The sequence below is a fragment of the Nycticebus coucang genome, chromosome 12, assembly GCF_027406575.1.
Source record: "Nycticebus coucang isolate mNycCou1 chromosome 12, mNycCou1.pri, whole genome shotgun sequence".
Classification (NCBI taxonomy): Eukaryota; Metazoa; Chordata; class Mammalia; order Primates; family Lorisidae; genus Nycticebus; species Nycticebus coucang.
The window spans coordinates 8210583-8232706 of NC_069791.1; the positions used below are offsets into that span (position 1 = coordinate 8210583).

General features: G+C 50.3%; 3 protein-coding genes across 6 annotated transcripts; 2 read left to right on the plus strand and 1 right to left on the minus strand.

Moving 5' to 3' along the window:
• Positions 1-708: 708 nt before the first annotated feature.
• EEF1AKMT3 (EEF1A lysine methyltransferase 3) lies at positions 709-10187 on the minus strand. 3 transcript variants are annotated; one of them, XM_053554687.1, is made up of 4 exons: positions 10055-10187; positions 9438-9929; positions 9220-9331; positions 709-1105 (listed from the first exon to the last, which is right to left on the minus strand). In XM_053554687.1, exons 2-4 carry the CDS (start codon positions 9927-9929, stop codon positions 714-716), a joined length of 996 nt encoding a protein of 331 aa, XP_053410662.1. In that variant the 5' UTR covers positions 10055-10187; the 3' UTR covers positions 709-713. The 3 variants fall into 3 exon arrangements, with proteins under 3 accessions (XP_053410662.1, XP_053410660.1, XP_053410661.1); XM_053554685.1 differs by having other exon boundaries at positions 9417-9929; XM_053554686.1 differs by having other exon boundaries at positions 9417-9946; positions 10055-10163.
• Positions 10159-14284, plus strand: METTL1 (methyltransferase 1, tRNA methylguanosine). 2 transcript variants are annotated; one of them, XM_053554690.1, is made up of 6 exons: positions 10159-10295; positions 11397-11560; positions 12443-12627; positions 12720-12833; positions 13009-13110; positions 13269-14284. In XM_053554690.1, exons 1-6 carry the CDS (start codon positions 10183-10185, stop codon positions 13422-13424), a joined length of 834 nt encoding a protein of 277 aa, XP_053410665.1. In that variant the 5' UTR covers positions 10159-10182; the 3' UTR covers positions 13425-14284. The 2 variants fall into 2 exon arrangements, with proteins under 2 accessions (XP_053410665.1, XP_053410666.1); XM_053554691.1 differs by having other exon boundaries at positions 12467-12627.
• A 1540-nt stretch (positions 14285-15824) lies between these two features.
• On the plus strand, positions 15825-20554 carry LOC128560978 (25-hydroxyvitamin D-1 alpha hydroxylase, mitochondrial). The gene is made up of 9 exons (XM_053554680.1): positions 15825-16192; positions 16798-16988; positions 17485-17687; positions 17764-17964; positions 18050-18222; positions 18403-18575; positions 18767-18845; positions 19123-19320; positions 19917-20554. The coding sequence occupies exons 1-9, from the start codon at positions 15998-16000 to the stop codon at positions 20028-20030; spliced, it is 1527 nt and encodes a 508-aa protein (XP_053410655.1). The 5' UTR covers positions 15825-15997; the 3' UTR covers positions 20031-20554.
• The last annotated feature ends 1570 nt before the right edge of the window (positions 20555-22124 follow it).

Sequence of the window (22124 nt, forward strand, 5' to 3'; positions counted from 1 at the left end):
ATAAAGTGTGGAAGTCTAAAGAAAAGTCAAAGATGAAAAGAACCTACTACTCAGCCCAACGTTCTGCATAGCATGATGTTCTGTAATCAGGCACCAACTCCCAAAAGAATGAAGAAGCTACAGCCCAAAGGACAGACCTGCTTCCTATCTCCAGCCGCCGGGCTGGGAGGATTCGGCCCAGTTAGAAATGTGGTCCTACCACACCAGACTATCTCTGAAAGCAAGAAACAGATGGTTCTTGCTTTCCAAGTTCAAACTGAGTTCTTTGAATGCAGAAGAGATTTTTAATGCTTATTTCTTTCTCTTTAGAAAAATTCTGCAGAATTTGGTTTTTAAAAAGTCCACTTTGTATAACAGATAGCAATAAGGGGGAGTCAATGAGAGCCTCTCTGCACCCACTGCTCTCACAACCCATTGCCTCCCTTACCCCTAAAAATCTTGAATACTCTCTCATCCTCCTCTGAGAAGAGGAGCTGGGAAATTCCTTGGTGTTCTAACTCCAGTGCTGCCAGTGATCTAGGAATCCTACTAAGTAGGCATCTCCTTGCACCAGCCCAAGAGTATCTGGGAGAACAAAGAGAAAAGGAGGACAAGAGAGACCAGGGAGATCTGTCCTTTTTGGTCTTTGTAGCTTTGTAGCTCTGCAGATACGGTTTTGGAGTCAGGCAGTTCCTTCATTAGGGAAAATGGTTGAGAAGAACAGGGGGGTGATGTCAAGCAGGTCTTGGTTCCCTGTGCCTGGCCCTATAAATGTTGACATTCTCATCCTCATCCCGCTGGACCAACTCCACTTGGAAATGCTGGGGCAGGAAATGCTGAAAGAAGCTCTCTGTCCCATGCTCCTCTCTCATCTTGGAGGCCAGATAGATGGTGCCATGGGGCCCGCACAGATGTTGGAGGGTTCCCAGCAGCAGTGGGAAGGTGGGTTCCAGGTACACGATATCAGCCCCCAGTACCAGGTCATAGTCTCCAGGGAAGACATGCTGGTCAATCCCCCAGGACAAGGCACGGACTTGGGCCTGGCCTCCGGCTGGCACATTGCACTGGACGTTGCCCTGGATCTGTTCTAGGGCCAGAGGCAGGTCAGTGATGGTAACATCCCCCCCTGAGAGAGAGGAACGAGGAGAAATGCAAGTCAGGGGGGGCCTTCTCAGCCTGGACGGTCCAGGGACCTCAGGGCTTAAAGAACAATGTCTTGTCAAAGCCCGCACTGGTTTTTAGTTGTCCTAACAACCCTTTCACTCATTCCCATTCTCATTACTCTACCTCAGTGATTTCCAACCAGTGTGCCACGAAAGGATCTTAGGCATACTACGAAAAATTTTCAAGATTATTAATTAAATTATTCTTGAAAGAAGTTCAAAGCACAGTAAGTATATTCTTTTGTTTGTTTGTTTGAGACAGAGTCTCACTATGCTGCCCTTGGTAGAGTGCTATGGTGTCAGAGCTCACAGCAACCTTAAACTCTTGGGCTTACGCAATTCTCTTGCCACAGCCTCCCAAGTAGCTGGGACTATAGGCACCCACCACAACACCCAACTACTATTTTTTTTGCAGTTGTCGTTGTTTAGCTGGCCTGGGCTGGGTTTGAACCCACCACCCTTGGTGTATGTGGTGGCACCAGCAACCACTGTGCTATGGGTGCTGAGCCTCTTTTTTTTTTTACTATTTTGACCAACATAAATTTAAGTGTGCCATGGAAGTTAAACTACAGGTTCAAGTGTGCTGTCAGATTAAAAAAAAAAGGTTGAAAAACACTGCTCTACATTCTACAACATCAACATTCTCTCTGAGCTAATATTCAATCTCTGCCCAACGCACAACAATCAGATGTCAGCATAAGCCTGGGCAGGACTCAGCTGGAGAAGGGCCATGCACCCACCCCCATTGCCATGAACCCTCCTCAGGGGTCTGGAAAGCTTCCCAGAAGGCGTGACCTTAGCTGAGCCCTAAAGGACAAGTGCAAGTTAGTCAGGTGGAGCTTGCCAAGAGAACAGCTAGTACAAAGGCCTGGCAGTGAGAAAGCATAGTATATTCAAGGAAGGCTGGGTCTTAGAGGTTGCAGAAGAAGCAGAAAAGTGTCAAGACATGGAAGGAAAGTGATTATGACATTCTAAGGAGACTCGGGTTTGATACCAAGGGCAGTTAAGTTTTAAGGGCAGAAACAAGGGTGATCAGATTAGCATCTCAGAAAGCTTCATTCCCTCAATAAATACATGCATTGAGCACTCATTAAAGCTCACCCATGCACTGAGCTTTAGTGGAGCTACAGTAGTGAGCAAGACAAAACCTCAGCCTTCCTTGAGTTTCATTCCAGAGGTAGAGATACTTCATGAACTGGAAAAGTAACCATTCAATCAAAAGTAACCAAGCAGACAAGATTCCTCCCCACATGAAGCTTACAGTTTGGTGGTAAGGAACACAATGAACTAAAAAAATTGAAACAAAATACACTGTATAACAGACAGGAATAAGTGCCACAGTGAAGCACCAAGCCAGGGAGGAGGATAAGAATTACTTGAAGGATGGGGCATGGAATGTAATTTTAAGTTGGGTGCTTAAGGAAAGCCTCACTGAGCTGATTACTTCTGAGCAAAGACCTAAAGGACGCAACAGAGCAAATCACACGGCTCCCTCAGGCTAAAGTCTACCAGCAACAGACCAGCAAGTGCAAAGACTTTGAGGCAGGAGTGTGCTTGACAGGTCTGAAGAACAGGGGGACGGCCAGAACCTGGAGCAGAGGGAGTGGAGGCATAGGAGTAGGGGAGCATAATCACGGCCTTGTAAGAAGGCTGTGAGGAATCTGGTTTTTAGTCTGAGTGATGTGGGAAGTTGTGGGAGGATTAATTAAAGGGAAGAATGGCATAGACTGACTTATGCTTTTTTTTCCCTCCTTTTTTTGTTGACTCCAGGATTGATGGTATGACTTATGCTTTAAGAGGTGCACTGGGGCTGCTGTGGAAAAGACTGCAGAAGGGCAACATCAGACACAAGAAGAATAGTTAGGACACATGGCCACAATGCCCCAAGTGAGCGAGGAGGAGGATGTGAACCAGGGAGTAGCAACAGCAGAGAAGTAGTTGGATGGTGAATATATTTTCAAGATAGTCAGTAGTATTTGCCAATAGGATATGAAATACAGAAAGAAAGAGAAGTTCAGGATGGTTCCAGATGCTTGGTTGGTCAGCTAGAAGACCAAATTGTCATTGACTTAGATGAGGAAGGCTGCAGAAGAAGCAGGTTTGAGCAAGATCGTGAACCCATTTCTGGACACCTGGAGATATCCATCAGACAGACATAGGAAGATACTGAGTAGGTGGTGCGTTATGCAAACAGGTCTGGAGACAGAAATGAGAGAGTCATAACTATAAAAAGGACATTTACGGTGGCTCACAACCGTAATCCCAGCACTTTAAGAGGCCAAGGCGGGCAGATCGCCTGAGCGCATGTGTTTTGAGACCAGCCTGAGCTAGAGCAAGACTCCACCTCTAAAAATAGCCAGGCGCCTGTAATCCTGCTCAGGAGAAACCCAGGAGTCTAAGGTCGCTGTGAGCTAACACCTCAGAACTCTACCCGGGCGACAAAGTGACACTCTGTCTCAAAAAAATAAATAAATGGGCGGCGCCTGTGGCTCAGTCGGTAAGGCGCTGGCCCCATATACCGAGGGTGGCGGGTTCAAACCCGGCCCCGGCTGAACTGCAACCAAAAAATGGCTGGGCATTGTGGCGGGCGCCTGTAGTCCCAGCTACTCGGGAGGCTGAGGCAAGAGAATCGCTTAAGCCCAGGAGTTGGAGGTTGCTGTGAGCTGTGTGATGCCACGGCACTCTACCGAGGGCCATAAAGTGAGACTCTGTCTCTACAAAAACAATTAAAAATAAATAAATAAATAAATAAATATGGGCAGTGCCTGTGGCTCAGTGAGTAGGGCGCTGGCCCCATATACCGAGGGTGGCGGGTTCAAACCTGGCCCTGGCCAAACTGCAACAAAAAATAGCCAGGCTTTGTGGCGGGCACCTGTGGTCCCAGCTACTTGGGAGGCTGAGGCAAGAGAATTGCCTAACTCCAGGAGTTGGAAGTTGCTGTGAGCTGTGATGCCACGGTATTCTACTGAGGGCGACAAAGTGAGACTCTGTCTCTAAAAATAAATAAATAGGCTCGGTGCCTGTGGCTCAAGCAGCTAAGGCACCAGGCATACACCTGAGCTGGCGGGTTCTAATCCAGCCAGGGCCCGCCAAACAACAATGACAGCTGCAACCAAAAAAATAGCCGGCATTGTGGGGGGCGCCTGTAGTCCCAGCTACTTGGGAGGTGGAGGCAGGAGTATTGCTTGAGCCCAGGAATTGGAGGTTGTTGTGAGCTGTGATGCCACAGCACTCTAACCAGGGCAACAGCTTGAGGCTCTGTCTAAATAAATAAATAAATAAATATTAGGCTCACGCCTCCAATCCTAGCACATGGGAGGCTCAGGTGGATTGCCTGAACTCACGAGTTCAAAACTAGCCTGGGCAAGAGCAAGACCCCATCTCTAAAAATAGCCAGTCGCTGTGGTGGGTGCCTGTACTCCTAGCTACTCAGGAGGCTGAGGCGAGAGAATCACTTGAGCCCAAGAGTTTGAGGTTGCTGTGAGCTAGGATGCCATGGCACTATACCCAAGGTGACAAAGTGAGACTGTAAAATTAAAAAAAAATTAAATAAAAAAATTTTAAAAATAAAAAAAATAAAAAGGACATTTAAAGCCATAAATGATAGAATCCTATCATTTACTTACGAGTGAGTGTGCACAGGAAAAGGAGGGAGGCCAGGCACTGAAACTCATGTCTGTAATCCTGCACTCTGGAGACTGAGGTGGGAGGATCACTGAGGTGGGAGCTCAGTAGTTAAAGATCAGACTGAACAAGAGAGAGATAAGGTCTCAACTAAGAATAGAAAAATTAGCCAGGCATTGAGGCAGGTGCCTGTAGTCCCAGCTACTCAGAAGGCTGAGACAGGAGAATCACTTACGACCAGGAGTGTGAGGTGTCTGTGCACTAGGCTGACACCAAAGCACTCTAGCCTGGGTGCCCGAGTGAGACTCTGTCTCAAAAAAAAAAAAGAAAGAAAGGAGAAAAAAGGGGGTCAAAAGACTGCCCCTGAGCCCTGAAGCACTCAAATTTTCAGGACCAACAAAAGGGAGTGGAAAGGAGTGAGGGTGAGGCAGCCAGAAACCAGAAGTGTGGTGCCTTGGAAAGAAAGGAAATATTTCAAGGAGGAGATAGTGTCAGTGTCAGATGCAAAGCTGACAAAGGTGAGCTGATAACTGGCTCCTGGAGTTACGTTTCTAATACCATGGAGTTAGAAATGAAGTTGACCTACAGAAACTACAGTGAACAGGGCATGCTGGAGTGAAAATGTGATTGGAATGGATTGAGAAAAAAATAAAAGGAGAGGCGCTAGAGACAGTATGAACTCATGAGTTTTGTTTTAAAGTGGAGCAGAGAAATGGGGTGATAACTGGAGGTAGATGTAAGATTGAGAGTTTTTTTCTGAGAAAGGAGGAAATATATATGTATGGAATGATTCAGAGAGAAGGAAAAACTGACAGTGCAGGAGAGATGGGGGTAGGGGGAGGGGATTGCTGGAAAATGTCTTTGAGTAGGTGGGAAGGTTTAGGCTCCGTGCCAAGTGGAGGGCTTCACCTTAGCCAGTAGTGTGTACATCCTCAGTAGCAGAAGAGAAGGCAGTGAACGAAGACACAAATACAGCTGGGGAGCAGATGTGACAGGGACACAACATCATGGATGTTTTCTGAGCAAGCAGAAGCAATCAGAAGAGATAGGAAACAAAGTCAGCAGCTAGTAAAGATAGTATCTGGAGGTTTAAGGAACAGGAAGGTAAGAAACAGATGGGAGAATGCAAGAGTAAGTGGACAAGGGGAGTGTAATCGGCTAGCTGGGAGCACTTAAGACCTACCGAAGTTCAGTAATAAATTTAAGATGCAGTTAGCATAGTTGTGTATCCACTACAAGGGCCTAAGCTAGACTGGGGGTGGGAGTGTCAAGGAGGCCTTCTCTTCAAGGTGAGCTTTGAGCCCAGCAATGAAGCATGTATGTGCATTAACCAGGTGGGAAAAGGGTTTCATTCAGAAATTACAGCTTATAATCCCAGCAGAGTGGGCAGCTAAGGCGGGAGGATCACTTGAGCCCAGGAGCTCCATGCTGCAATGAACTATGATCACATCACTGCACTCCATCCTAGGCAATGAAGCTAGTTTCCATCTCTCCTATTGACTGGAGGGCAATAGGCAGCCCAAGGAGGACGGAGGGGGAAGACACAGAAAGAGGCTGGAGAGAGAAGCAGAACCTTGGAGGCCATACCAAAGGATTTGGTTCTATCCTGAAACGAGAGGCCATGGAAAGATTTGGGGTGGGGTACATGATTACAGTGCATTTTGAAAAGATCACTCTGACTGCTGGGTGGAGAGGGCAGAGCTGTCTAGGTGGGGACAAGAAGTCAAAGCAGAGGCCGATGCGATGGCTCATGCCTGTAATCCCAGCACTCTGAGAGACCCAGGCATGCAGATTACTTGAGTTCAGGAGTTTGAGACCACCCTGAGCAAGAGAGAGACCCCATCTCTAAAAATAGCAGGGCTTGGGCGGCGCCTGTGGCTCAAAAGGGAAGGGCACCGGTCCCATATGCCGGAGGTGGCAGGTTCAAACCCAGCCCTGGCCAAAAACCACACACACACACACACAAATAAATAAATAAATAAATAATAAAATCTAAAAAAAAAAAAAAAAAAGCAGGGCTTCGTGGTGGATGCCTGTAGTCCCAGCTACTTGGAAGGCTGAGGCAAGAGGATTGCTTGAGGCCAAGAGTTGGAGAGTGCTGTGAGCTATGACACCACGGCACTCTACCAAGGAGAACAGAGTGAGACTCTGTCTCAAAAAAAGAAGCCAAAGCAGGAAGATCATTTTAACTAATTGTAGCAGGCCAGGCGGCAAATGGTGGTGTCTTAGACTGCGGAGCTGTCAATGGAAAGGAAAAATGTTAGACGATTCAAGAGATTTTTAGGAGATGAAATCAATAGGGCCTAAGTAACAGACATGAGGATGAGAAACAGGGATATGTCAAAGGTGGTATCTAGGTTTCCCATCAGGAAAATGGTGGTTTGATTCACTAAAATGAGTTTGGGTGTACAGGGATATCACAAGATCTACTTCCCCATGAAGAAGCTTGAAGACTCTTGTGAAAATCCAGGCAAGAGACAGCAGTGGCCTGAACTAGAGACAGTGGAAAGAGCAGACAATCGGGGAAGTATTAAGAACATATAACCCTGGCTCGGCACCTGTAGCTCAGCGGCTAGGGCGCCAGCCACATACACCGGATCTGGCAGGTTCGAACCCAGCCCGGTCCTGCCAAACAATAGTGACAACTACAACCAAAAAATAGCTGGGTGTTGTGGCGGGCGCCTGTATTCAGAAAAAAAAAAAAAAGAAGAAAATATAACCCCTAGGACTGGCTGACTACTGGGATATGAGGTGAGAAGGCGAGGAATAAGATGACACCCAGATTTCTGACTTGGTAGGAAGAGAAGTTGCTAGAAGTTCACTAGAAGCAAGTGAAAGTAGGCGTTCCCATCCATATCTCATGCCTTTTCTTTCCCTTCTAACGTAACTGCCTTTCTCTCATTTATCCATCCTTCATGGAAAAACTGCTATTGACACTCCCTTTGTTGTTTCTGAGCCTGCTGAGTTCACACTGTTCACTTCCTTCTCACCTGACAGAGCTTCCCCTTGAGGGATTCCCAGGAGTCCATGCAGACATGGACAGAGCATGTCCAAAGGCTCTCTGCACGTTTCACCATAGTTTTTGTACTATAACCAACATCTTTCCCTATCTTGTCCACTTGACTGTAAGCTCCTGGGGGAGAAGAAATTTCCCTTATTCACTGCTGAATCCCAATACCTAGCATGATTCTTGGCACATAGGGAACCTGCAACACATCTTGGATGAATAAATAGAAGAATAAATGACTGCCTCTGGAAACTGAATTGACAGAACTGGTCCCTAATGTGACCTAGTTCTATCCCTATGAACAAGGACATGATAATTTGCATTCCTAGGGATTCATTTAAAACTCAACTTCAGGCTGGGCTTAGTGGCTCACACCTGTAATCCCAGCACTCGGAGAGCCTGAGGCAGGAGGATTGCTTAAGCTCAGGAGTTCCAGACCAGCCTGGGCAAAAGTAAGACCCCCATCTTTACCAAAACTAGAAAAATTAACTGGACCTCATGGTAGATGCCTGTCTATAGTCCCACCTACTTGGAACACTGAGGTAGGAGAATGGCTTGAGCCCTGGAGATTGAGGTTGCTGTGAGCTGTGATGACACTACTACAGTCTACCTGAGGGGAAAGAGTAAGATTGTCGCAAAAGAACTTGGTCAGAGTTTTAAATGAGTGCTTTTGAGGTGGAGTTTTGTCTTCCTATTACATAAGTTAAGGAATTATTTCCTTTGTAATTTTCCATTCTTGTCAAAACTGAAGCAAAATTTTCCTTACCTTTTCCTTTCCTACCTTTTCTTTCAAGTCTGAGGTGTCTAACTCCTACCTCCACTTCCAACAAACTCATGAGCTTGTTTTTACCAGCAATAGAAACCTAAAGAATCTAAAATATGTTCATAATAAAGTTACAAATCACTCATGAGGCTTATTTATTATGTTTTTAGAGACCAGGTATCACTCTGTCACCAGGCTGGAGTACAGTGGCATGAGTATAACTCACTGAAACTTTCCAACTCCCAGACTCAAGCGATCCTCCCACCTTGGCCTCCCAAAGTGCTGGGATTACAGGCTTGAGCCACCACACCTGGCCACTCATGAGGTTTAATACTCCAAAGTCTCTCCCCCTACAGGTATCCCCATAATATGCACTTTTGACAATCATATCCAAAGTAAAGGAGATTATACATGACATCATTTCTCCATGAAATCACAAAAAAGCAAAGAAGGTAGAAACAACTCTCCGTCTATAAGGCCTGCGCAATTTTTATTTCCTACCCACATACTCTGGGTCTTCCGTCAGCCAAACCACCGCTGTCTGGACTGTGGGGGGGAAGTCTGTTAAAATGGACTGGACGGGACCCAAAGGAATCCCCTCTCCCAAGAATTCACCGTGTGACAGTTTCTGCTCCCACTCACCCACCCCACTCCACCCCCGCACACAAAGCCAGCTCACGCACCCTGCAGCGCTGCCAAGATACCCACGATGCCTGTCCCGGCACCCAGTTCGATCACTTTCCTGCCACGGAAATCCACATTTTGACTCTCGAAATAATTGCACAGGCTCAGAGCCTATGGGAGAAAAGAAAGACAGTCTCTGTGAGGGCTCCATCTGGTAGAGGCGGAGTCCGGGATCTGGACCTCCACGGACCCTCACCGGGAGCTGTCCACTCCTCACCGCGTCCCATACGCCTGCCGCCACCCCGAGGTGAGACCCAAAGTTCTGCGTGATGCTCAGCATGTGCCCACAGAAGCAGAACCGGATCTTTTCGGAGTAGGAGTCCGCGAAGAGCCCGACCTCCCGCGGGAACACAGATTCGGGCTCAGACTCGGGATCAGGGCCGGGATCCGCCATCCGGCGGAGAGAGCGCGCAGCACCGTGGCCGGGGCCGGGGTCCTTCGTCTGTCGCGGGGTAGAGATTGGGGGCCGCGGACCGTCTCCGCTTCCCGGTGGCACGAGCCCCGCCTCTCCAAGTTTGCACTCCTTCCTCCAGCTCGACTTCCTGGAGGTGGAATGAGGAGCAGCCCCTCCCGCCCGGTCCCCAGCGCATACCCGATGGGACTCACGCAGGACAACGCAGGACAGCCCCAGAAGACTGGTCCGCGACCAGGGGAGAGGAGCAAGGATTGATTCTACTGTTGAAGCCGGGGTCCTCCTGTCCCCTCTCATCTGTGGGCAGAAGTGAGCTAAGGGGAAAGGTCTTGTGCCTGGGTCGGGCCTCGCCGGACCGCTGAGATACTAAACTAAATTCAGAGGCGCTCCCAGCCCTGGTCCCTGGCGATCCTCCCGCCTACCTGCGCGAAATTTACTACTGGGTCTTTAAGGGGCGGGGTCCGCGCACCCGTGCACTAGGCGTCATCATCTTGCGCCTCGGTCCTGCGTCTCCACGTGGGTTTGGTGTTGAAAACTGGGACTGTGAGTCATGGCGGGAGCCGAGAGTCGGAATACGGCCGGAACGGAGGCCCCGCAGCCCCAGAAGCGCTACTACCGGCAACGTGCTCACTCCAACCCCATGGCGGACCACACGCTGCGCTAGTGAGTGAGCGGGACGTGGGAAATGAAAGGAGGGCGGGATTCTCAAAGCAGTCCGGTGAGCGGTGGTGCTGGACGATGGGGAGGATTTGGGATAGACCTGGGAGGAGCGGCTGAGTGACTGCAGTTGCGGGGGGTGGGGATCCCGTGATATTTGACAGAGAACGCAATTGGCCAGTTGGGAGGAGGTGTGGTGTTGTGGCCTAAGTCTAGGTACTGGCGCCCAGTCTGGAAAGGGAAAGAATTGTTATTGAGACTTGTGAGAGGGAGAATGTCGTTTCCATCTTTCAGTTTTGTTTGTTGGATTTAATAAAAAGGCAAACATACACAGTCCTGCCCCCACCATACCCCATCCTCTCCCCATGGAGTGTATACACAGAGTATCCCAGTGCCGTAGGCAGCTAGTCTCTGGGAGAAGGGGAACTTGTGCCCCACAAAGGAGAGCCGTCCCGTCAGGGTCACATCAACCCCTAGAAGTGGAGAAAGGCGAGTCGTCAACCAAGGGCCTTATGTTGGGCCTGTGATTCACCCTGGGTGTTAAGGGTGGTTTCCGTTGTGTCTCCTAGAGGCCACAGGGCCCACTGTTAACCAATTTTTTGAGAAACCTTCTGCCCATATACCTCCCACCCTCACCCACCCACACACTCACTGTACAACTTCTGCAATAGTATGACCAATCGGTGGTGCCTGTGGCTCAAAGGGGTAGGGCACCAGCCCCATATGCCAGAGGTGACGGGTTCAAACCCAGTCCTGGCCAAAAAAAAAAAAAAAAAAATAGTATGACCAATCTTCTCATATTTCTTTTTTTTTTTTTTTTTTTTTGGTAGAGACAGAGTCTCACTCTATGGCCCTCGGTAGAGTGCCGTGGCCTCACACAGCTCACAGCAACCTCCAACTCCTGGGCTTAAGCGATTCTCTTGCCTCAGCCTCCCGAGTAGCTGGGACTACAGGCGCCCGCCACAACGCCCGGCTATTTTTTGGTTGCAGTTTGGCCGGGGCCGGGTTTGAACCCGCCACCCTCAGTATATGGGGCCAGCGCCTTACCGACTGAGCCACAGGCATCGCCCGAATCTTCTCATATTTCTTATGTCTTCTTTCCAATAGCCCTGTGAAGCCGGAGGAGATGGACTGGTCTGAGTTATACCCAGAGTTCTTTGCTCCGTTCACTCAAAATCAGAGCCACGATGACTCAAAGGATAGGAAAGAAAAGAGAGTTCAAGCCCAAGTGGAGTTTGCAGACATAGGCTGTGGCTATGGTGGCCTGTTAGGTAACACTCTGATCCTTTCTCTGGGGTGGAGGAGAGGCCAAGTTTCTGCCACCTCAGCAGGTTTGCCATAGTTGGCCTTTCTCCTTTAGAACAGACACTGGTGACATCAGCATGGAGAGCCTCCACCTTTTCTTTACTCTGGGTCTGTGGCCTTTGCCCCGTAGAAAGGAGAGGGCTGCCTCAGATGCCTCTCATAACCCACGTTGTGCTGTCTGGCCTATGTGAGTCTTTTCACCTGCCAGGTGCCGGGTCAGTGAGCCGGTCAGCACAAGCGTCAGAGATTGGCCACTGTGGTCAGTGATCCTGAACTGTCTTTCTTGGGGATTCCTCTGTCTCCCCTCCCCCAGCACCCTCCCTCAATAGAGCTCATTCCTTTTGATCTACTCTCATGTCTTTTGGGTTCTTCTTGTATTGTCCCAGCCATGCTTGCTAAGCCACTTCCCTATTTTTTAGGTCTTCCCATACAGATAAAGCCTGATAGAAATGAAAAGTATGGTACTTGGAGGCAGAAAGCCTTGGTTCTTTTTCCAGCTCTACCCCTTCTTAGTGCTGTGATCGTGGGCATTCCTGACCCTCAGTTCCTCATCTTCACAATTTAACACAGTGTTGTAAGCGTGTGAAACACCTTGGAAACTCTAAAGGAATTTCAAACATATGTCAAACATATGTCCTTAGTCCTACCATTCCAGTCCTGCTGACAATTTTCAGATCTTCTCCAGCCTTTTTGGCATAAAACTATCCATATAGGTATCTCTATTCGCACTTGCCGTTCCTGACTTTGGTAGTTGTGGATTGAGGCTTTCTTTGCTGTGTTGACTGCTTTGCACGTTCTATAAGTACATGGTATGAAGTTGATGATTCCATGGCTATTTCTGTGTCCAGTGGAACTGTCACCGCTGTTTCCAGACACGCTGATTCTGGGTCTGGAGATCCGAGTGAAAGTCTCAGACTATGTACAAGACCGGATTCGGGCCCTACGTGCCGCTCCTGGTGGTGGCTTCCAGAACATCGCCTGTCTCCGCAGTAATGCCATGAAGCACCTTCCTAACTTCTTCCGCAAGGGCCAGGTAGGGAGGGGCCCTAGTGCGTTAGATTGGTAAGCAGACAGAGCACAGAGGCCAGGCTCTCACAACCCTATTGATGCATGTGTGTCTCATAGCTGACCAAGATGTTCTTCCTCTTCCCTGACCCACATTTCAAGCGGACAAAGCACAAGTGGCGAATCATCAGTCCCACGCTGCTGGCAGAATATGCCTACGTGCTAAGAGTGGGGGTGAGTCGGGAGTGGGAGGGAGGATCAAGTAAGTGGCCTCCTCAGGGGCCCTTCACTAAGAATTCAGTGAAGTACTTAGGGACTTGCACTGTCACTTCCATCATCTTGCTACTCAGTTGCATGCAGCACCCTCCCTACCCCACCCCATCCCTGTCTAGTGATTTTGCCTATGCAGGGGCTGGTATATACCATAACCGATGTGCTGGAACTACACAACTGGATGTGCACCCATTTTGAAGGGCACCCCCTGTTTGAGCGTGTATCTGTAGAGGAACTGGTAAGTAGGCCAAAGGAAATTGCAAAGATATAGGCCCCTTCTAGAGTGGTTCTATATTCTTGGAATGCACCTCAGTGCCAAGAGGGTGGGATGGGAGTCTAGGGACCAGGGCAGTCTGAAAGGTGCATGGGAACTTACTGGACTCTTTATTTTTCCAGAGTGAAGACCCCATTGTGAGACATCTAGGCACCTCCACTGAGGAAGGAAAGAAAGTTCTGCGCAATGGAGGAAAGAATTTCCCAGCCATCTTCCGAAGAATACAAGATCCCATCCTCCAGACAGTGAGCCTCAGTCCCACCCTGCCTGGTCACTGACTGCTTATCCTACCTTGGCTGGATGGACCCCACCTTCCAGGGACTGGAAAGAAGATCAGGACCCCTGGATCTTCCCAGCTGAGAATGCTGACACTAAGAGGCAGTGATCTCTCTGAGTTGGAGAGCTGCCTCGGAAAGAACTTTGGTGTTCACAACTACCCCCAGCTCCTCTCACTTCTTGTGCCTTCACTGCCAGCAGAAATCAAAAGAAGCTGACTGGGAAGGGCAAGGACTTTGGATCAGAGTGGATCTCTGGAAGGATGTGGGGTCTTACCCTCCCTCCTTTTATAGGATTTGTAGCATCTCCTTCCTTTTATAGGATTTCTCCTCAGCTGGAATGAGGAGTGCAGTGCTCCACTGTCCATCTAAACTGCCAGCTAGGCTCAAATCACCTGTGTACTGTGTTTACTTTGTGGTTCCAGGGATAATATGTATGTGTGCACACATGTCTGTTCCGCCATTTCTCAGGAAAGGCTAGCGTATCATGCCTTCTCCCATCCTCCCATCCTCTGGTCCTCTCCACACCTAAGGCTTGACCTGAGGAATCTGTGCTCCCTTTATTGTTGCTGTCTCTGGAGAGTCCCTGGGAGGGGGTGGAGGTGGAGATCTTCTCCTTTTCCTCGTTGACCTTCGATTCCAGAACTTCAGAGCTGACTCACTGGCACGAAGTGTGATGGAGGGAAGTGGGGAGTGGAAGAGTAAGGAGCAGAAAAGCTAAACTGTGGAGGATTCTGAAGCTAAAGTGGAAAGGGGCTGCTAACCAGATAGCCCCCAGAGGAGACCGAGTCAGCTGCGGATTCAGAACATACTGCTCCATTCAGTGGCGCTGACAGACTCTCTGAAGGTTTCTAATGTGCAAAAAAAAAATGCCTTTATGTTCTTCAAGCCTCAATTTCTTTTCTTTTTATTTTCTTGAGACAGTCTCTCTTGCCCTGGGTAGAGTGCCATGACATCATAGCTCACAGCAACCTCAAATTTTGGGCTCAAGCAATCCTCCTCCCTCAGTCTCCAGAGTAGCTGAGACTACAGGTACCCTCGACAATATCCAGCTAGTTTTTCTTTACTTTTCTTTCTTTTTTTTTTTTTTGAGACAGTCTCAAGCTGTTGCCCTGGGTAGAGTGCTGTGGTGTCACAGCTCACAGCAACCTCAAACTCTTGGGCTTAAGCGATTCTCTTGTCTCAGCCTCCCAAGTTCCTGGGATTACAGATGCCCAGCTATTTTTCGTTATAGTTGTCATTGTTGTTGGGTGGGCCCAGGCTGAATTCAAACCCACCAGCTCTGGTGTATGTGGCTGGCACCCTAGCCACTTGAGCTACAGGCACAGAGCCTAGTCTTTCTTCTTTTTTGAAGTTTTTGGCCAGGGCTGTGTTTGAACCCACCACCTCCGGTTTATGGGGCTGGCACCCTACTCCTTTGAGCCACAGGCACCGCCCTAGTTTTTCTATTTTTAATAGACAGGATGTCACTTTTTTTTTATTTGCTATAAAATAACTTTTTTATAGATTTTGGCAAAGAAAACAGTACAAACAATCCAGAGGACTCTGCAGATGGATGTCACTCTTGCTCAGGCTGGTCTTGAATTCCTGAGCTCAGGTGATCCACCTGTCTTGGCCTCCCAGAGTGCTAGGATTATGGGTGTGAGCCACCATGCCCACCCTCAGCCTCAAATTCTGATGGCTGGGGCGGCACCTGTGGCTCAGTCAGTAGGGTGCAGGCCCCATATACCGAGGGTGGTGGGTTCAAACCCGGCCCCGGCCGAATTGCAACAAAAAAATAGCCGGGTGTTGTGCTGGGCGCCTGTAGTCCCAGCTTCTCGGGAGGCTTAGGCAAGAGAATCGTTTAAGCCCAGGAGTTGAAGGTTGCTGTGAGCTGTGTGATGCCACAGCACTCTACCTAGGGCCATAAAGTGAGACTCTCTCTACAAAAAAAAAAAAATTCTGATGGCTGGAAGGAGGAGTCTTATTGGCCTAAGAGGTCCTGCCTACCCCAAGAAACTAAGAAGGCACCTAGAGCCATTGTAACTCCAGTAAGCCACCTGCCACCTGCCTAGTGTGGGTTAGGTACAGGAGAGAGGGAGATGAAGCTAGTGCAGAAAAGATGCAACCCAGTGAGTCAAGAATGTGGGGACAGTTACAGCTGTGCCTCTTCCCTGCTGCCCTTCCTGGAGGAGCTGGAGGATGGGGAATTCCTGAAGATGGGCCTGAAGAGGCTGGGGGAGTGGTAGGAATAGCAGCAGGGACTGACTTGGGTAGCTCGGTGACCTAATCCGCATTAAACAGCCTTTACCCAGAGGAGAATTTTAGGCTGGACGAGAGCACTAGCCCAGGAGGAAAACCTCCGACAGGCTTCCCCCTCCCATGAGGATCATTGCAACACAAGACCCGAGAAAGCATGGAAGTCAGCCTCAGCCCCGCCTACTGCTCCTGAGCCTCAGCACAGACCACTCGGAAAGGGGATTGGCTGAGGAGCTTGGAGAGGGGGCGTCGTCACCTCCTAGCCCAAAGGTTAAATAGGGCTTTAGGCAAGATGCTCCAGAGAATACCCGTCTTTCGTGGGCTCTCTGAACCACACCATGACCCAGACCCTCAAGTTCTTCTCCAAAGTGTTCCATCGCGCACGCTGTGCTCCTGCGCGGGGCGCCTCACTCGGCTACAAAAACTGCGACTCGGCACCCCGGAGCTTGGCAGACATCCCAGGCCCCTCCAAGCCCAGCTTCTTGGTGGAACTTTTCTGCAAAGGGGGGCTATCGAGGCTACACGAGCTGCAGGTAGGAGGGGAGCCCATTCTCTACCTGGGGAAACCGATTTGGCAAAGTCAGAAAGAACAGACCAGTGCAGAACTTACGAGGGAGGGCCACTGAGAACAGACACCCAGGAAATACGGAAACAGCAAATTGGGACTAGGGATGATTCCATTCGTACACCCAGCAGCGTAATGCGCTCAGAAAGCACCCTTTTGCTATGCAGAAGTCTGGAGAACCTGCAGGTCCAGTACAAATGCGGGGCGCGGGGTGGTGGTGCGGGCGCGAAGCTAGCGGTACTTTCCACGAGCTTTCACTTCAAGCTAGACACGCTCCCTGTCATTGACCCAGGGCTCGTCCTGAGATGACCAATGCAGGTATGGAACCTCACCAAAGGGAGGTCTTCTTTGTCCAAGGTTCCTTCGTTTTGTCCATCACACACAAACTTCCTAAGGATGGGAAATGGAAGAAAGAGGACGAGTTTGAAGTAGCAGGGTCATACACCAGCTGCGCTCTCAAGAAGGAGCGGAAGCTTACTTTTTCAAAGTCCAGTCAACACCCTAGGCGTTGGGACAGGCCAGGCTGAGAGTCACGGCCCGGGTCTCCAAGTGTCCGCTGCGCGCCTTCTCCAGGTGCAGGGTGCTGCGCGCTTCGGGCCGGTGTGGTTGGCCAGCTTCGGGACCGTGCGCACGGTGTACGTGGCGGCTCCTGCCCTCATCGAGCAGCTATTGCGACAGGAGGGGCCTCGACCAGAGCGCTGCAGCTTCTCGCCCTGGGTGGAGCACCGTCGCCGCCGCCAGCGAGCTTGCGGACTGCTCACCGCGTGAGTCTTCTTTGCCCCCAAAGCCTAGCCGCCCTGCAGCGGTCCTCCCCTGCAGCGGGTCCAGAACGATTTGGGAGCTTCGGGGGAGGTCGGCCGACCTTCCGGCACCGCAGGGCTCACACCCCAGTCTGTTACACCCAAACTTGGGTTAAGCCCCACTTTCGACCCCCAGCCCACCTCCTCATCCTTTGAGACCAGAATGCTGGGAACTGGGGGGCCCAGCCGAATGGGGTAAGGTACCAGAAACTGAGTGGAATGTAAGATTTTGTGACTCAGGTTACCCGAGAACCCAGGCCCCTCGGGGGCAGGAAATGAATAAAGAGGAAGGGGGATGGGAGACGATGCAGGCTGGGGCAGGTTTCTGTACCTTCGGGGAACAGACGATCCCTCTCCTGGCCACCCCAGCGGAATGAGCTCCTTCTCCACAGCAGCCACCCAGGTCGAGTCATTCCACACACCCCACCTCCCGATGCATGCCCTCTCCCCACCCCTGCAGAGAAGGCGAAGAATGGCAGAGGCTCCGCAGTCTTCTGGCCCCTCTCCTCCTCCGGCCTCAAGCGGCAGCCGGCTATGCCGGGACCCTGGACAACGTGGTCCGTGATCTCGTGCGACGACTGAGGCGCCAGCGGGGACGTGGCACCGGGCCGCCTGCTCTGGTTCGGGATGTAGCGGGAGAGTTTTACAAGTTTGGATTAGAGGGTGAGTCTCAAGTCGGGCAGGAATGAGGCAGCCGGCCAAGTCTCCCGGTGCCCTGACAGCGCCCCCTCCCGGCCAGGCATAGCCGCGGTGCTGCTGGGTTCGCGCCTAGGCTGCCTGGAGGCAGAAGTGGCGCCGGAGACAGAGACCTTCATCCGCGCCGTGGGCTCGGTGTTTGTGTCCACGCTCTTGACCATGGCGATGCCCAACTGGCTACACCGTCTTGTGCCCGGGCCCTGGGGCCGCCTCTGCCGAGACTGGGACCAAATATTTGCATTTGGTAAGGCACAGAAACGAGTTGGGAAGGGGAAAGCGCAAAGCTGTCCAGGAGCAGTGAGGCATTAGTGCGCCTTCTCCCCACGCAGCCCAGCAGCACGTGGAGCGGAGAGAGGCGGAGGTAGCCCGGAGGAACCCAGGAAAGCTTGAGGAGGACATGGGACCTGGGGCGCACCTTACTTACCTCCTGTTCCAGGAAGAGTTGCCTGCCCAGTCCATCCTGGGGAATGTGACAGAGTTGCTACTGGCCGGAGTGGACACGGTGGGTTCTCCCTCCATACTGTGAGCCACACTTCCAGAGCTTAGCTTCCTGTCTCAGGGACCACTTATCTGTTGCAGGGGTCCACTATGGCCACTTAGACCAGCTTAGCTTCACACCTCATTGGCCCCTTATTCTGGGTCCCCACGCCTAACATCTCTGTTGCTCTCACCTGTCCCTCAGGTGTCCAACACACTCTCCTGGGCTCTGTACGAGCTCTCTCGGCACCCTGAAGTCCAGATGGCACTCCACTCAGAGATCACAGCTGCCCTGGGCCCTGGCTCCAATGCCTGTTCACCAGCCACAACTCTATCCCAGCTGCCCCTGCTGAAGGCTGTGGTCAAGGAAGTGCTAAGGTGAGGGGGGAAAGAGGAAGAACTAGAGGAAATGCTGGGGAAGCAGATGGTGGATGGAAACTGGGAGAGGGAGTAAAGAAATACGGTACTCTACTCCTGGCCACAGTGGGTCTGGAAGTTGAAGACAGAGAGAATGAGGCTACAGCTCTCATCCTTATCTCGCTGTCTCCATCTTGTCCCTTGCAACCTAGACTGTACCCTGTGGTACCTGGAAATTCCCGTGTCCCAGACAAAGACATTCATGTGGGTGACTATATTATCCCTAAAAATGTAAGTAGAATCTATGGATACCTTTTGCTGAGTCACTCCTCACTCTCTTGGGCCCCAGCCCTGTTCTCAAACACTCTCCCAAAAGCCCTTCAAATCCTCCCCTTGACTTCTTTCTGAGATATAATGGCGAAATCATTACAAAGGTAGCCCCAGAAAACTTCCCCATCACCAACCAGGACCTATCTTTGTCCCAGTCTACAAAGCCTCTTCTTCATTCCCCACCACCACCACCCACATTCCTGGGCCCAAACTGATGTTTGTGTTCCTTCTTTACCAGACGCTGGTCACTCTGTGTCACTATGCCACTTCAAGGGACCCTTCCCACTTCCCAGAGCCAAATTGTTTCCGACCCGCTCGCTGGCTGGGGGAAGATCCAGCCCCCCACCCATTTGCATCTCTTCCCTTTGGCTTTGGCAAGCGTAGCTGTATGGGGAGACGCCTGGCAGAGCTTGAACTGCAAATGGCTTTGGCCCAGGTGCGTGATCTATACCTTATGCCTTCTCCAGTTGGAGAGACCCTGGCCCTCTAAAGCTGTGAGCTCTTGTACTCTGACAAGTATAAGATAAATCCTCTGAAATATGACAATCCCATTACAGGCCTAGAGTGTAAATGAGGTTGTTTCAACTCCCTATCATAATCCCTTGCCCTCCTTAACCAAGAAGTCTTCTGTTAGCCACAGGTACCATCCCAACATTGACCATTCTCTCTCTTTTTTTTTTTTTGAGACAGAGTTTCATTATGTCGCCCTTGGTAGAGTGCCGTGGCATCACAGCTCACAGCAACCTCAAACTCTTGGGCTTGAGCAATACTCTTGCCTCAGTCTGTAGCTGGGACTACAGGCGCCTGCCACAATGCCCAGCTATTTTTTGGTTGCAGTTGTCATTGTCGCTTAGCAGGCCAGGGCTGGGTTCAAACCCGCCACCCTAGGTGTATGTGGCCAGCGCCCTGCCAACTGAGCCATGGGCACTGCCATCCAACATTGACCATTCTAATATTAATAATGCCCTTTACAAATCAGTCCCATCATTATAGATCCCTCCCATAGTGACAGCTTTCTTCCTCCCTTTTCAGATCTTGACTCATTTTGAGGTACAGCCTGAGCCAGGTGCTGCCCCAGTCAGACCCATGACTCGGACTGTCCTGGTACCCGAGAGGAGCATCAACCTACAGTTTGTGGACAGATAGTCCTGTGGAAGGAGGCTGTTATCTTCGCCATACACCATAGCGAAGTGTTTGAAGCAGCCCTTGCCCTGACCAGTGTGTGAAGTATGCACTTGGCCTGACTCATTAGACCCCCACAAAACCATGGTTCCTCCACCAGCTTGGGCCTTCTGGTCATATGCACACCCTTCAAGGGCTAGCTCAGATTTTAATGAATACTGCTGGGTGGCCTGAGGAAGGGTTCAACCACTGTGCTTGTGGTGCTCATCAATGCTGCCTACGGCATGAGCTGAGAAATTGTGCATCTGGTCTATACCTGGTTGGTTCTTCCTCTTTGCATGTGAGCCCTTTAAGAGAAAGGGTGAGGCCTTATTTGGTCTTTATATCACCTGTCAGTGGGGATATACCTGTGTCTGACTAGGTAACACCATATACATTCTCAGATTGAATCTGGACCATGTGGCAGATCCGTATCTTTCTTTATCTTGCCCCTAGGAAGGTGACTCTCTGTCCTAGCCCAGTTTATGAGTTTTTATCCTTTTTTTTTTTTTTTTGTAGAGACAGAGTCTCACTTTATGGCCCTCGGTAGAGTGCCGTGGCATCACACAGCTCACAGCAACCTCCAACTCCTGGGCTTAAGCGATTCTCTTGCCTCAGCCTCCCGAGTAGCTGGGACTACAGGCGCCCGCCACAACGCCTGGCTATTTTTTGGTCGCAGTTTGGCTGGGGCCGGGTTTGAACCCACCACCCTCGGTATATGGGGCCAGCGCCTTACCGACTGAGCCACAGGCGCCACCCGAGTTTTTATCCTTTTTATTTATTTTTTTTTTTTTGAGATGGAGTCTCACTATGTCACCCTTGGTAGAGTGTCATGGTGTCACAGTTCACGGCAACCTCAAACTCTTGGGCTTAGGCGATTCTTGTCTCAGCCTCCAGACTACAGGTGCCCGCCACAATGCCTGGCTATTTTTTTGTTGCAGTTTGGCCGGGGCCGGGTTTGAATCCACCACCCTCAGTATTTGGGGCCGGCACCCTGCCCATTGAGCCACAGGCACTGCCCTCCCACCCCCGGGCTATTTTTTTGTTGTTGTTCCAGTTGTTATTGTTGTTTAGCAGGCCCCAGGCTGGGCTCGAACCTGCCAGCCTCGGGGCATATGGCTGGTGCCCTCCTCACTGAGCTACGGGTGCCAAGCCTGGTTTATGAGTTTTTAAAACTCTCCTTGGATCTCTGGTCACCATCAAGTAAATTTGCACTATCACTTAGCTCCTAGGCAGAGATATCTCTTGGTCTTTCCTTGTCCAGACCTCTGCCTTTTTTCTATTGAAAATTTTAAATATTTATAAGCTTTAAAATTAAAAAAACAGGGTGGCATCTGTGGCTCAAAGGAGTAGGGCGCTGGCCCCATATGCCAGAGGTGACGGGTTCAAACCCAGCCCCAGCCAAAAACTTAAAAAAAAATAAAATAAAATAAAATAAAAAATCAAATGTTCCATTCTAGACTTTTGACTAAATTCCCTCCCCTCCCACTTCCTACAAGACCTGGAGGCAAAACCCTGACCCCCATTCCCAAAACTTGGTTCTCAGTTCCTAGGCACCTGAGAGAGTGGTTTGTGGTACAAACCCAGACACATTTCTGTCTGGAGCAAGAATAGCCACGTCTAGTGTGGCTTCCTGTAAAAGGGGGTGGTGATGAAAAGTAACTGCAGGGGTTAAACTGCAAAATGGGTTGGGAGCTGGGGCTTTGCAGAGATGGACAGAGGCTGCTTTTGGTGTGCTTTTGGGACCTGGACTACTGGAACCTAAAGACATCCTAAAATGGCCACCCTGCCCTCTCTGGAAGAATTGCTCCAAGATAATTTCCTTCAGAGAAAGACAGGGATTACAGGCAGAGAAGTGGCATAAAACAGGATGAAAACCAAGTGTGGAGGTGGCCAGAAGCCTCAGGCACCAAGGCAGAAGGGAGGTGGGCAGAGGAGACTCTGTTTCCCTGAGTCAGCATGCTCTGGTCCCCTACAGGCTGGGCATGGTTCTCCCCTTGTTATGTATACAGATTAACTCATCTTCCACCCAAATAAATCTCTCAGCACACTCAGCACAACTCCTTCTACATCCCAGAT